This window comes from Cyrtonyx montezumae, unplaced genomic scaffold (assembly GCF_038088225.1).
Source record: "Cyrtonyx montezumae isolate F1298 unplaced genomic scaffold, pur_monq_1.0 scaffold_22, whole genome shotgun sequence".
NCBI classification, from domain to species: domain Eukaryota; kingdom Metazoa; phylum Chordata; class Aves; order Galliformes; family Odontophoridae; genus Cyrtonyx; species Cyrtonyx montezumae.
Genome location: NW_027071959.1, coordinates 3,625,282 through 3,639,066, shown reverse-complemented (window position 1 = coordinate 3,639,066; position 13,785 = coordinate 3,625,282). Strand labels below are relative to the sequence as shown.

At 43.3% G+C, this 13,785-nt stretch overlaps 1 protein-coding gene across 1 annotated transcript; it reads right to left on the bottom strand.

The window, feature by feature from the left end:
- Nucleotides 1–40: 40 nt before the first annotated feature.
- Nucleotides 41–11,970, bottom strand: CRTAM (cytotoxic and regulatory T cell molecule). Its single transcript, XM_065738504.1, has 12 exons — nucleotides 11,723–11,970; nucleotides 8,900–9,046; nucleotides 6,975–7,127; nucleotides 6,641–6,772; nucleotides 4,230–4,400; nucleotides 3,939–4,010; nucleotides 3,696–3,761; nucleotides 2,550–2,615; nucleotides 1,971–2,072; nucleotides 1,437–1,583; nucleotides 996–1,079; nucleotides 41–530 (listed from the first exon to the last, which is right to left on the bottom strand). The coding sequence occupies exons 1-12, from the start codon at nucleotides 11,769–11,771 to the stop codon at nucleotides 400–402; spliced, it is 1,320 nt and encodes a 439-aa protein (XP_065594576.1). The 5' UTR covers nucleotides 11,772–11,970; the 3' UTR covers nucleotides 41–399.
- Between the last annotated feature and the right edge of the window lie 1,815 nt (nucleotides 11,971–13,785).

The window sequence follows — 13,785 nt, the reverse complement described above, 5'->3', positions numbered from 1 at the left end:
GCTTGCAGGGGAAGTGGTAGAAGTGATCATGAGTATCTGCATATCCTGTGGTCATTGGGACTAATTGCCAGGACCCTATAGCAATTAGGGTGGATTGAGGACCTTTACTTCTGGCAATGATTGATTATCATGGAATCAAAAAGATTGGAGAAGATCATTGAAATCATCCAGTCCAACCATGAGTTAAATCCTTTGAGGACTGCAGCCTTCATTTGTAGGAGCACTGTCCCCATCTACCAATCCTCAGAGGAAAGCGATCCAAATTGTCTTTGGGATTTCAGGCAACCCTTTCTACATCTGCTCTCTGAAATCATACTGATTTATGAATGCTGAAACATAAATATCAGAAAACAGTGGTGTTTCTGTACGTGTTGCAGGCTTGCCAGGAGGACCCCTTCACTATACGTCTGTTTCTTTTCCACATGCTAACTGTTCCTCAGGTATTACAGTCTTTTTCTCACTTGGATCCTTCTGTATTGATTCCATATATCCTTCTGTTACATACTGCGTGTTGGACTTCTGATTGACAACTGAAAGATAAATAGATATTTATTATTGATTTAATAAAGACAGAAGCTCCTACATGAAACATATATTAATTATAGTGCTATAGAATGATGAAACACCCAGGGTATTCAGGATTGTTTAACAACAGTTGATTTCACCACATGTACCACTTATGATGTTTTTAATAGCATTTCATCACATTAAATACAGAAACTTTTTAGATAGAACCATTGGGATTATCTAATTGAAAGTATTCAATAAAAAAACAATCATTTTAACTTTGTACAGCTCTGTTTCACCTTGCTGAAGCTGTGGTCTCTGTGGTAGACCTCAGGGTAGGAAAGGCTTAGTTTTGCAGTATTCCAGTTTACAATGTGCAATTTGGAAGTGTCTCTGTGCAGTAAGGTGGACAGCAATCTGTTTCTGCTGTGGTCAGTAGTGACACTTTATCTGGTAGACATTAACTGATTCTGGTTGAAGCTTTTTACCTTGTCCATTCTTCTCGTGGCCCTGGCTTTCTTCATTAGATTTGGATTTATAACTCTCCAGTGTCTGGTCTGAAGTTTCATTTTCTGTGCAAAAATCAAATATAATTATGATGATGAGATTTTTCCTTGACCCTTCCTCACTCTCTTCCTTGAATATCAAAGTCTTTTGAGAATGCAAAATAAGAGTGCCATAATTCTGGTCCTTCACAAGGGATATGCTTAGGAAAACAATGTAGTTGAGTTGTGTAGGCTGAAGCTTGATCTGAGGCCATTGGTTAGAGGGGAATCCTTGGCAGCAGTTTGCAACAAGTCACAGCTGCTGTCTGTAGAAGGATGTTTAAGCAGAGGACTGGAGAAGCTGTCTTATCTCCTCTTAACAAGTCCCTTTGCTGTTTGGCCCTTCAGGAGTAAAGCAGTTACTCAGACAGTGCTGTCACTCACCTCTCTTCCAAACTCCGCGAGCTTTTATCAGCTTCTTCGTGAAGAGCGCCACAATGATAAGCAGCAAGACAATGAGAACAGCCACCAAGAGTGGCAGCAGGAAATGCTTCTCCTTCTTACTCATGCCTTCAGATTTCACATCTTGCTCTGTTAAAGAGGCAGGTGCATGTTTGTGTTGTTAAAGAGCTTCCTGTGAGTTTCTGGTAATTAAAACAATAATGATGTATCCTGGACCAGGCTGGATGAGCATGGTGGGAAAGCAAAATACACCTTGCTGGGCTCAATTTTAAGTCATGAGCTCAACTGTTTTTCTAGTTGTATGAAAACCTAATTGAAGTCAACAGACTTAGCCCTCACACAACAGATGATAACATTTAGCTTTTTTCTAGATGGTAAAAATGGTTGCATTGCAAGTCAGCATTACCCTAGTGTACTGAAGCTAGCTTTGGAGATGTGTGCTTGATCAAGAGGGTGTTAGAAAGCTTGCTGCATATTTGCAGCAATATATTTATGAGAATATTTATTAGTTCTTACCAAAGGTGACGATGGAAATCAGAGTTACATTTTCACTTGGGAAAGAGGCTTCTGTCCTGAAAAGTTCCTCTGTGACTGTGCCATTGGGTGCTGTTTCAGTGTCTAGAGAGATGAAAAGGAGAATGGTATTTCTCAGGAGGGCTAAGGGATGCTTGAAGATTCCGTATTTTTTCAACAGGTTTGAAGTCAGAGCACCTGGTAATGTAGCAGAAAGAGAATTCTGGAGCTCTTAACTCTATGTTCACTTTCTTAGCACAGTATTTCTTTTTAATATAAATACTGCATAAGCTGTATGAACAGAAAATCCCCAGAGTATACTTCTCGTTTATAGATAAATTAAAAGGAGGGTGAGCTTTGACTTTTAATTATTTTTTTGGACTTTCCCTCAGTTTGCATTGCCTGCTTGCAAATACAAGAATGAGCAGCTATCTTTTTTCCTTAAAGCTGTTTTTTTTCTTTTTGTATTCCTATCTAAGATTAACTTTTGCTGTCTTTTAGGTTTCAGAAATGAAATCACCCAGCATGAAGGAATGGCTGTCCTGGGGACATCACCACAGCATGTCTGATGATGTAATGTACCATTAGGGATGTGGCGAGCTGACGTCCCAGATGGCTCTCCTGCTGCAGGTGATGTTGCTCCAGGCCCTGCAGAAATAGAGGTGAGTTCTGACTTCCTTACACACATAGGCAGTACACCTTGGTATAATTAACTTTGGTTGGTAGAACTGAAATGGTAACACATGCTGTGTCTGGCAAAATTTTACATTCATTTTCTTCCTTACCAGGTACATAAGCACGTTGTGCTGAAAGATTTATGCTCCCTCTTACTGTTCATAGAGTTGTTTACCAGCAGGATGTAGCCATGCTGTGAAGTTTGTAATCACTGATGTAGCACTTTTAAAGAAATATAAACAAAGAGTTCTCTCTAAAACAGTCAGTTGACTTTTCACTGCTTGCTCTGTAACACTAAGCAGATGTGTGTGCCTGCTTTGGTGGGTTTGGGTCAAGTGATTTGTGTGGTGCAGCTCTTCATTCTCCTATTGGAACCAGTTCTGTAGAATAGCTTCAATTTTCAGCCGTCTATATGCGCTGATAATCTTTGTTGCACAGTGCCACCTAGTGCAACCATGCTGAGAAATCCCAGCCTCAGCTCACACCATGCCTTTTTGACCCTCCAGGAGAGCAGCCAGTCTGGCTGCTGCCAATGTTGATGTAAGTGTGCTGCATCTGATGAGAGAGGGTTTGCCTGCTCTTATGGCTTCCCTCACAAGCAAGAAATGCTGCTTTTCTAAGTCATGTGTTTGTGTGTAAGATGACTTACAGTGCTGTTCCATGTAGTGTTTCTGCCCTGGTTTAATAAATGCCTGTCTAAACTTACAAGGAGATGTGACAGGTGGTTGGTGGTTTTACTAGACTGTCATCGATGCTGTGCTGCTAAATAATGCTAAATGGATTCTCTGGTACTGCAGAAGGGACAGTTGTTTTTTCTGATCCTGAAGGAAAACCCCTCAAACACATGATAAAAATCAGAAGTCACACTTTACCACTGAACCCAGTCCATGGAAATGAAACCTGCTGCGGTATTCTTTGTGTTCTGGGCTGCTTGAGTCCCCTATGTTGAGCTGTGGTTAGATTTATAGTCTTACCTTTCCACCTTTGGTTCCCCTGCCTTCATAGTATATTTAACACTGTAAAATGAGTAAAAAATGAAAGTGAAACTCATACCATTATGTTGTGGGTAGCTTGGAGAGAAGTCTGTATTGCTGTTCAGATCTGACTCCGCTGTGGTCACTGGGGGAAAAAACGAAGTTCTGAATGCTGTGCAAAATATTCCTCAGTGCTGACAGCAACTATTCATTTGCAGCCCAACCTCTACATAGAGACACTGTACAGTATTTCTTTGTGATAGATCTTATGGTTATCCGATCTGTGTATTAATTAACAAAAGGCCAAGCTGTTGGTGCCTACCTGTAGGCTGCACGTTCTCAGAGACATTTGTATCCACCTCTAGTGTAGTTTGTGCAGGAGTTGTGTTTGCCACTGAAAAACAGCAACAGTAGGTATTTAGGAACTCCAAAAAAAGCACATAAAATCTTAGTTTGGAGTTCCTCTTTTGCCCCAGTTGGCCCTCCCTTGGAAAAGTAAATTCCACACATGGAGTGGTAGACCATGTGTTTCAGTTTTGCATGTGCAACTGCATGACTTTCTCTGCTTGAGGGCTAAAATGTGCTAGCCACTGTTGAAAGAGTGCTGCAGCACCTGTCTCGGGGATGTCCTCAAAATGGAAAGGCACGGTCAGCTTCCCTCCTTGCAGTGCTTTGTGGTGGACGAGGCAGCTGGCTGTTGAGTTGGGCCCATATGCCAGGACTGTCAGCGTGCTGGTTGTGGTCCATTTCTTCCCGTCGGCTTCTAACTTGTGTCTGGTGTCACCTACACAGCCGTGGGAAGAAAACATTGAGGTGCTTTGTAGTCAGTTTAGTGGAAAACCTTCCAGGCACAGTCTGCATTACTTCGCTGTGTTAAAGCAGCACGTGATTACTCCGCACAAGCAGTCATTCTGTAAATGGATTGCATGGGAGCCCAAAGACTGCAAGGTCATGTTTTCTTCCTTGGTAGCTAAGTGCAGGCCTCACTGCCCCTCCTGCTCCCAACCCAAAGCCTCTGCTCATGTCGTGACTCACATGGGAAATTCCCTTGCTGCAGGGCTCGCACAGCCTGTAGGACTGCAGTGGGATGTCCCAACTCCCACTGGCACTTGTCCTTACTGAGTGGAATGAACTGCCTTGTTGTAGCTGGGGCCCTGATGAGCAAGGACTTGCTGGTTGGAAGCATGACTGAGGCCTAAAAGGGTTCGGATTCTGCTGCTGAGGACATTGAGTTTGTGTCTTAATAGCTCTGCATGTTACCCCCAAACATACAAAGAAGTTGTTAAATTTTTGTTGATGTGCAGTGTTTGTAATAAACACTGATCCAAATCTGTTAAATCTTGTATGAATCCTCCATCATCCCTATAATGCAGCTTCAACACCCACTTTTACTTCTGGGAGAGGTGAAGCAAAGTTAAATGGCCATGCTGTAATGAATTAGATAGAGGGCTATGTGATGTGTCTGACGTAGTTCTCAGGCCTCCAGGTGTACTGACTTCTACTCATTTATATTGTGTGGGACAAGAAAGATGAATTTCATGTGCCACAAGGAGACATGTCTGAATTGCTCTGGTGGACAGGGACTTTTTTTTTTTCAGATATTTACCTTACATGCCCATAGTGGCACAATAATATTGACTGTCTGCTTCTACAGTAGAGGTTCTCTGGAAACAAACTAGTGCTTTCTCTTTATCTGTTACCATGGTAACTTCTTTATTTCTTAAATGAAAGAAATTCCTTCTTTCCAAATTAGCTGGATAATTTGTTGTATCACATTGACTGGTATTTTTCAGCCCTCTTTTCTGTCCCCTATGGGGTCATGCAAGAACTCAGAAGGATTTCAAAGTGTTTTTGCTAGAAAGGAAATAATCTTTGATTGTCAGCAACAGCTCAGTAATTACAGCTGATTTGCCCCTGCTGAGCCCTGGTGGAACTGAGGTGCTGTCAGTAATTAAAATGTATTAGCTATTTTCTGATTAGTATAAATATTTGCAGCAAGTGTTTCAAGCTGAGAATGGGGCAGAGGTGGGTATGGGGAGAAGAGAGTTTTGCTCACAGAGAGTCACCTGCAAAAAGGGAAAAGCACGTGCAGAAAGCCTGGGAGACACCAAATTAGGACAGTTATTTTTCCATTCAAACATTAATTTGCATCTGCCACAAACAGGCTGGATGGTGAATCAGCACTTCTTCATGCAAATACCCCTTCATCTGAAACCACCTCTAAGTTAAACAGACAAACACAGTATAACCCCTCTGATGCTTAATTTCCCAGCTGCCTGTGGGACGTGAGGTTGAAGGCCAGGTAGTTCTCGTTAGCATGATAGGCCCCAAAGCCTTACTGGTGTTTGTGCTGCAGGCCTCAAGATACAAGCAGGATATGAAGGTAAGTGTAGGTTTTTATGCACTAAATGGAAAGATGCTTATTTGGCTGTGTATATTGTGGAGGGTATCTAGTGTCTGTGTGGTATGCTGGGCTGTTATAAGTAGTAGGTTTCAACAGTTTTTCTTTCTCTCTTTTCTTTTTTTTTACCTCTCTAGTCTTCATTTCTAGCTTCTGTGTCCACCTAGATGTGTGCAGGCCTGTAGCCACTGCAGGGGGGTGCAGGCTGTGTTTCTTGAGCTTTGTTCTTGCAGTCACAAAATTGAAGCAGTTAAAATGGTTTTATTAACTGTCTTCACGTTTGGGCTTTGCAAATTGTGCCTCCAGAGTTTCAGTTTCATTTTGTGTCAGTGGAATTTCACTTCAGATTCTCAATGGATTTTAGTGCCAAGTGCTGTCATTCTTGCACTGAATGTGAGCACATCAGGTGTGCCTTCTCCCCTGCACAAACACTAGTATTTGGTGCTGACTTTCCTTCTAACCTGTACCACCAGGGCCTGAGTTGTACAAAATGAAGATGGCGAGTGGGAGTCTCATCTGGTGGTGTTTCTCCCTTCAGTACTTTTGAACGTGAACACGTGGATAAATAAGACTAATAAATAAGGCTGATAAGGGCAACATAATGATTTCTACTTTGCACTTACCAGGAAGCTGTGTCCCATTATCCAACAGCCAGGTAACCTGGGCTTGTGGTTTACATCCTTGGATATAGCAAGACAGCGTAACGCTTCCTTCTGTGTCTCGGGATGCTTGCAGTACAGGCTTAGAAGGAGCAGCTGCATGAAGAAGATTTAGAATCAGTTGCAGTAAGCACTTGGTTTTATGAAAGGCTGCATATGTAGTGTTATTTGGGAGGTGCTGAGCTGAGGCTGAGATTGTGCTGTGCTCAGTACTGTACAATTGTATGCAAAAATACAGTCCTGGAGTTGAGAGCTGGCATTGTTATTCTGTTTTTGTAGAACAGAGCAGAGAACGTACCTAATACCTTAACAGTTGTCATCTTTCTTTTGAATGGCATGCTGTAGTAGAAGCATTTATATACGCCTTCATCGTGCACCGTTATGTTAGAGAGTCTGATAGACAGTTCATCCTCTGAATAATGGATAAGTTTGTACCTCTGATCTCTTAAGGCTGTAAGGAAAACAAAACCCAGCATGTTACGTTTGTTGGCACATAGGAGGATGGATAATCAAAGCAGAAATGTGTAAGATCGGATTTGCCTACTGCATTTTTTTGTTTGTTTTTTCATCAGCACTTGACATAACTGAGCAGTTCTAGTGTGAAGCATTTTTAGCTGGTGCTGTACTAGCATCGAGGCAGCAGTAAGCTGGTGGAAGTGAAGGGTGTGTGTGCTGCCAATAGGGAAAACAGCATATGTACTACTTTATTTGTACTCTTAAAACTTGTTGCCACGTTTGTTTTGGCAAGTGAAAGGTGAAGCACTCTGTCCTTCAGAGCTGCCTCCTATCCTCTGCACAACCAGGGGGTCTTACTCCTGTGTTGCCAGGTGTTAAGATCATTGGGGAGCTTGAAATCTTTAGGCACACAAATATAAGCAAACACAGGGGTGTGAGGGCATGATACATAGTCAGAACAGTGATCTGACTCGTGAATAAAAAACACAGAGCAGAGATGCATGAACTTTCCCTTCCTTATTCCCTAGTTCTCAAGCCTTACTTTGGCCTTGAAAAAATCACTTCCCTTCTTTGGGTGTATATTATGGTGTGTAAATGAACACCACAGTCAGCCTATACTTCTTCATTAACAGCTTATTAATTGCCTATTTCTCTTGTCCTGGCTTTACCTAATTAGCTTGATGAGAGCCTGTCTCTGAGATGACTATGCAGTCCCATTTTTTCTGTCTGGGCTTTCTAGTCTTTGCTTTGCTCCTCTGAAAATCTTGGGGACAAGCCAGCAAGTCACACTGAGTACTAAAACTGGGGCTGTGAATCAACCGTTAGGGATTAAAAAAAATAAATCTCAAAAACTGTCTTTAACATTTTAGATGAGGTCTTCTGGAAATATAGTGATGGAAGACACATATAGCAGCAGTGCTATAATTCATGGTGGTGGTGAAATAAAATCTAAGAATTGTAGACAATAAGAGGAAGAAACTGCTTCACAAAGTGGCTTTTGGGGAAGCAGTGGGACAGAAGTTCCTGGTGGTGATTCAGAATCAAAGCTGAAAATGTCCATGCATAACTTGGTTCCTCTCTTAAGGACGATTCTCTTTTGTATTATAAGAGGGCTTTGCAAATTCTTCTGTCTTTGTGGCTGTTTATTATGCATCTTGCTGAGGGATGGTTGTGGATATTGACACTGTTGGCTGAATCATCAGGTTTAACACAGATACTGTTTTGTCTGCTTGAGTTACAGTCTGCTGCTATAGATACTCGTGGATGTGTTCCTTCCCTGACCTTGTTGAATTGCTGTGTCAGCTCAGCAGAACTTCAAGCAGAGGGAGATGAGATATAGGAAATGGAAGGGAAGGCAATAATAGTATCTCTGGCTCTGTCAACACATATTAGAAACCATTGCTTATTTTCTAAACATCTCCCCCCTTGATGCACTAAATGTGCATTATCAAAATGCACTTCTCACCCCTGATGAGAAGAAGAGAGCCCAGAGCTTTCAGGCAAGTCTGCCTCTGTCTCTCTGAGTGGGTTTTGTGCTAACCTGTTGGTGCTGATGGTGAACGCATTTCATCACTAAAAGCTCTACTGCCAGACCACTCTTGTGGGGGTTTCCATTTCATCAGCGTCTGCCCGAAAGGGGCTTGATGTTAAACCACCCCAGCAGCGACTTGGTGAGTCAGAGCAGCCCCGGATGGGAGCTGGAAAGCCCACTGCTGGCTGACCCCTCTGCTCCATGTGGAAACTTCTGTGCTGGGGTTTCACACTTACCCCGGTGATTGTTAAGGAAAATGGCAAACCCACGGGGGTTTAGCCACTGCCTGGCAGCTCTGCTGTCATCGCTGAGGGTACAGTGGAGGTTCAGGTCCTCTCCTTCCTGCAGAATTACGGTTTCACTGGCAGCTCCTGGAAAATCCCCTGCCACAGAGAGGGGGAAAAAACAACCATTACAGTGTGAGGTGAAGTTAAGTGTCGATGTTTTACATGAAGCAATATATCAGCTTTCCTTTTCTTGAGGATGTAAACTTGCCTGTAGGATTGTATTGATAGAATTAATTCACAATCATTAGATAGGCCACCACAGTCACTAAGTAGAACCTGTACCAGCACTTTGTTCCCTCTCCTTCCCGGAGCAGCCAGATATAGTCACGAGATGCTATTCCACATGAGTCAATGAATTGATAGCAGTCTCCTTAATGCACATGTTCTCTCCATATGAATCTTTTTTATTCCTATTCCTTATTCCTTTTTGGGGCTGTTGAACCTGATTTGCAGGTATGTGCAACTGAGCAGGAGCTGCAAATGATTGTCAGCTCTGGAAATGAGGCTTTGGCTGCAGCATTACCTCTCCTGTATGACACTTGGAAGGAGCTTTGAAGGCAGGATGCACAAACCTGGTCTGGCATGGGTTACTGAAATGAAATTTCACTCAGTCCTCCCAGTTCATTTTACAGAGGTGCTCTGGAATGTGTTTTTCTCAGGATATTCAGAGATACATAATACACTTAGAACGTATTTGATGACCTGCAATGAATTGCTTTCTCCAGACACAGCGTGCCCTGGAGAAATGACTGAGATCAGTGCCCTGGTCAGAGTTAAGTAAATAGGCAGTAAGATGGTTTTATTTTTCATTCCTGTTTTGATCTTATTTTTCAGATAGCTGTCTGTTGCAAGTTCCTACTGCATACATGAGCACTGTGGTGTGGGGAAATGAATCCTCCTGGGCTTCAGGAAAGCTTTCATTTTCTTAAAAACATTTTAAAATGTAACAGCTACGAAGCTATTTTAGGGCATTCTTACTGGACCTGATCTTTGATGCTAAAAGCAGTTTCTCAGGTTGTTTCACAGGGTGCATGCAACTTGTGGGAGTTTGCAAAAGGGTGATAGCCTTACAGGGGTTCAATTTGTGACAGCCTGTGTCACCAGCAGCATTGGTGAAGGAGCAGAGAGGGCCTCGTGTGTGGTTTTCCACAGTGCTTTTCTATATTTTGCACAGTGACTGCGTAGTGGCTCTTTCCTGTCACTAGCAGCAGTGTGGGGTCTTTCAAGTTGCACCTTTTGAGGTTAGAGAACAGAGAACATGGGAGATGTTACTTACTTTTTTTAAAAGCAGAAAAGAGTACCCCCCAGAAAGGAGCATGCATGTAATTTCCATTTGAGACCATGGCTTCATGCAGACCACGACTCCCATGTCAAATTTCTCTCCCGTTATGGGGCAGCTTTTCATGGCTATGGTCTTCTAGCTGCTGTGCTCACTGCAGTGCAATCACTGTGGGGCAGGAGATGCTCATGTGCCAGCTCCAAAAGCCAGGTTCTTATGCTGTGGGGATCGTAGGTGCCTTGAGTACTTGGAAAAATGTCTGCCATCAGGTGTGGCAATGCACCCATCCTCCTTAGCAAGACAGGCCAGCAGTTTCTTGCTAGAAATGGCACAGCGCATCAGAGCATGGTGGTACACGCCTCTGCTATTATTTTAGCCACCAGAAAACACACTGTTGCAGTAATGAACACGCGCTCAGTCATGTAATAGTTATCTTTAAAACCTATAGAGACATCCTGTTTAACCAGTTATTTTTGACCTGTGGCTGAAGATGTACAAATGGGAGTCTGAGCTACTTCTTGAGGTCCTGTGAGAGATGGCTGAGAGCAGCCAGTGGGGCTCAGCAGATGCAGATCTGTCACACAGTGTTCTCTGGCAGTGCTGGGGATCAGGGGCTGTGCACTCTGAAAGAGGGGAGCTGCTGATTTGCAGCAAGCTGAAAGGGCACAGCAAGAACTTTGTCAGCTGGAGTGTGGCTGACAGCTTCTTAAGGCCCAAGTTCTGTTAAATACAGTCAATGATAATAAAATATCCTGTGTGCTGTGTTTAAACAATGCTTTGTTGCTGTTCATACAGGCTGGATGTGGCCTCTGTAATCACACCTTTGTGTGTGAGATTATTACCATAAGTGTCAGCAATAGCACTGTTAGGGTTTCTGCTTTAGTGTTTAAGAAGGGAGAGACTATTAGGCCAGCACCAGAGCTGTCATTTGAAAATCCTGAGCTATAGAAAGCTGTTCTGCCTCTTTCCACACGGTCAGATGTGAACCTTGCACACTCTCTTGTGTATAAAAGAGATGAGCAAGGCAGGGATAAGATGCATCTTCTTGTCAGAGCAAGGAGGCCGAGCATTTAAAGTGCTTTTCATTTTCAGAGTACTTTGTGAGTGCTTTCTAAATTACTCTGACTTAATATATTAGTCTCTTTTTACAGAAATATGTGAGCAAGGGTATATACAAATATCCAAGCCATGGAAAGTAAGCTGTAATCTCCTACTCATGTTTAAGGGAAGACTCTTTCAATTTCCCATTTCGAGCACGCTGCCAGCTGCTGGGAGGTGAATTGCTCTCACTGATCCTGGGCTTAGGAGTCAACTGAAATTCAGCACCCTGTCTGCACCACAGCTTTGGCAGCTGGGTGACAATTCAGCACTGTCAGTATGAAAACAACAAAGCAAAGCTGTGTTGTGCATGATGTGTTATGTATGGCTCTGGAGATGGAGTTCTCCAGGCTGGATTGCTAGAAAAGAAAGAAAGGTAAAAGTATGTTGCTTACCTTGCAGCAGGAGCAGGGCTGTGACATGCAGCACCGTGGTGAAAGTCATGTTGTGGTAGTGGTGTGGGCTGTCTGCAGACTTCCTCTCCCTGATGGGTCCCTTTTCAGCACAGTGGGAACAGATTTACCATGACTTCATCTCTGCTGGGATCTCTGCCCCGTCCTTTTTTCTGTAGTTCCATTTTCATGTTTCCTATGTGCTCGTGAATGCTGAGAAACCAGTGACCTCACGGGTCCTTAAGTGAAACTGGTGGGTGACAGGAGTGGGGGCACCTCACCCTGCAGCCCTCCAGCTCCATCTCAACCCGCACTCACGCAAGAGAGGGGAGGAGTTGTACTTAGGGGCTAAGATTGAAAGAAACACTGGCCTGGGACACTGTGCAGGGTTTAACTCCACCAGGTGGGCAAGCCTTGGCAAGGCAGAGCATCTTTGGTGGGTGCTGCTGAAGTGCAATCATGCAGGGTTGCTTGAAAACTCAGTTTAAATCTCTGGAAAAATAGTCTTGCTCTGCTCTCAGGAATGCTGGCAAACAAGCAATGCAAGGGAGGTAATTTACTGTGTGATCTGTGGCTCCATGGGGAGCGAAAAGCATCGGTGAGGTGCCAGCAGGACACACAGATCTCTGCTGAGCAGAGGCGTGAGGCAGGGCTGAATGCATCGAGGGCACTGGGTTTCTTAAGTCCCCTGGTTCCCTCTTTGTCAGGCTGGGGCATAGCAGAGCTGTCTGTGTCTCCTGAGTGTGTGATGTGCAGTAAGAGCACTCTCACCCAAGCCTGCTGTGGGCAGAGCCCCTTTCCATGAAGCACCTGTGTGTGCTGCTGCCTTCCAGCAAAGCTTCAGCACATCTTCCTCTGGCAGCTTTCTGCAGCTGCCCAACACTTCGCAAATGAAACGCTGTCAAAGTGAGCTGGCTTTAGTAAGATATGAAATGTGGTTTAAAATGCAGGATGTGGGTTTGAGTGAGCTGGACAAAATGGTTAATTTGAAATACCTTATGCATTTAATTTTTAATTCATTAGAACCTATTTCCATTAAATTCTCATCTGTGTGGAACAGTTGCTCTGTTAGCATATGCTTGACAAAAGCTGTGCCTTTAACCAAGATACAAGATCAGTTTCACCAGAAAACAGAGCCATAAAACTTGATGCAATTAGTTGGTTTGAAAGAACAGTCTGACTAGCTGATAACACTGCTGGAGTAAGAGCTCCCAATAAAGGAACAAAAAGCATATTGTAAAGGTAGACATTGCTTTTCTGTAAAAGCTGTGTCTCCAGTGCCATGTCAAACAGGGCAATGAGGTAACTCTGGGGGGAAGAGCCACGGAGCAGTAGAGATGACACTGAGCCATCTGCCTCCAACCTGGAGGGAAGGCCCAGACTTTGTGCAGCAGGAGAAGACTTGAGAGGGTTTTGTGCCATCTGCTGTCAAATAAACAAACTTCATCGGTAGCAAAGGGAGGAAAAGAACTCAAGTTCCCCTTTCTCCTCCATGTTTCAGCAGAGCAATCTTTAAATAGGAAGGGCAATGTGTGTGACCACGACATCTTTATTAAATCATCTACGAGCTGTTTTTGTCCGACTTCAGAGAAATCCATTTAATGTAATAAGCAAATTAAAACGCAATGGTTGTTTTAACAGTTGTTAGCACTTGAAGTTGAGATTAAAAACAACCAACCCTCCCCTCCCAAAATAAAAAAAATACAGATGTCACAGGTAATTACAGCTATTTTTGGCAATACAAGTATTGTTTTTTTTAAACAGCAAACATTTTTCTCAAATAAATACGATCTGCTCACACTAGAAAACATAATAAACAGAATGATACAATAGGTTTAAAATGGGGAAAAAAAAAGTCTCCACTGATAACATCAAGTTTTAAGAACTGTCCACAGAAACTTCAGGAATACATTTTAACGGAGTAAGGAACAGAAAGGAGGCAGCTGTGTTTGGTGTTAGGTCGCGTGTGTGGTTCACCATTATTCCCCAGGGAATGTGTATGTGGGGAAGTGGTGAGAACTCAGTGGCAATTTGGGCCGCACGCAGCACTGCCGATCACTAGCACT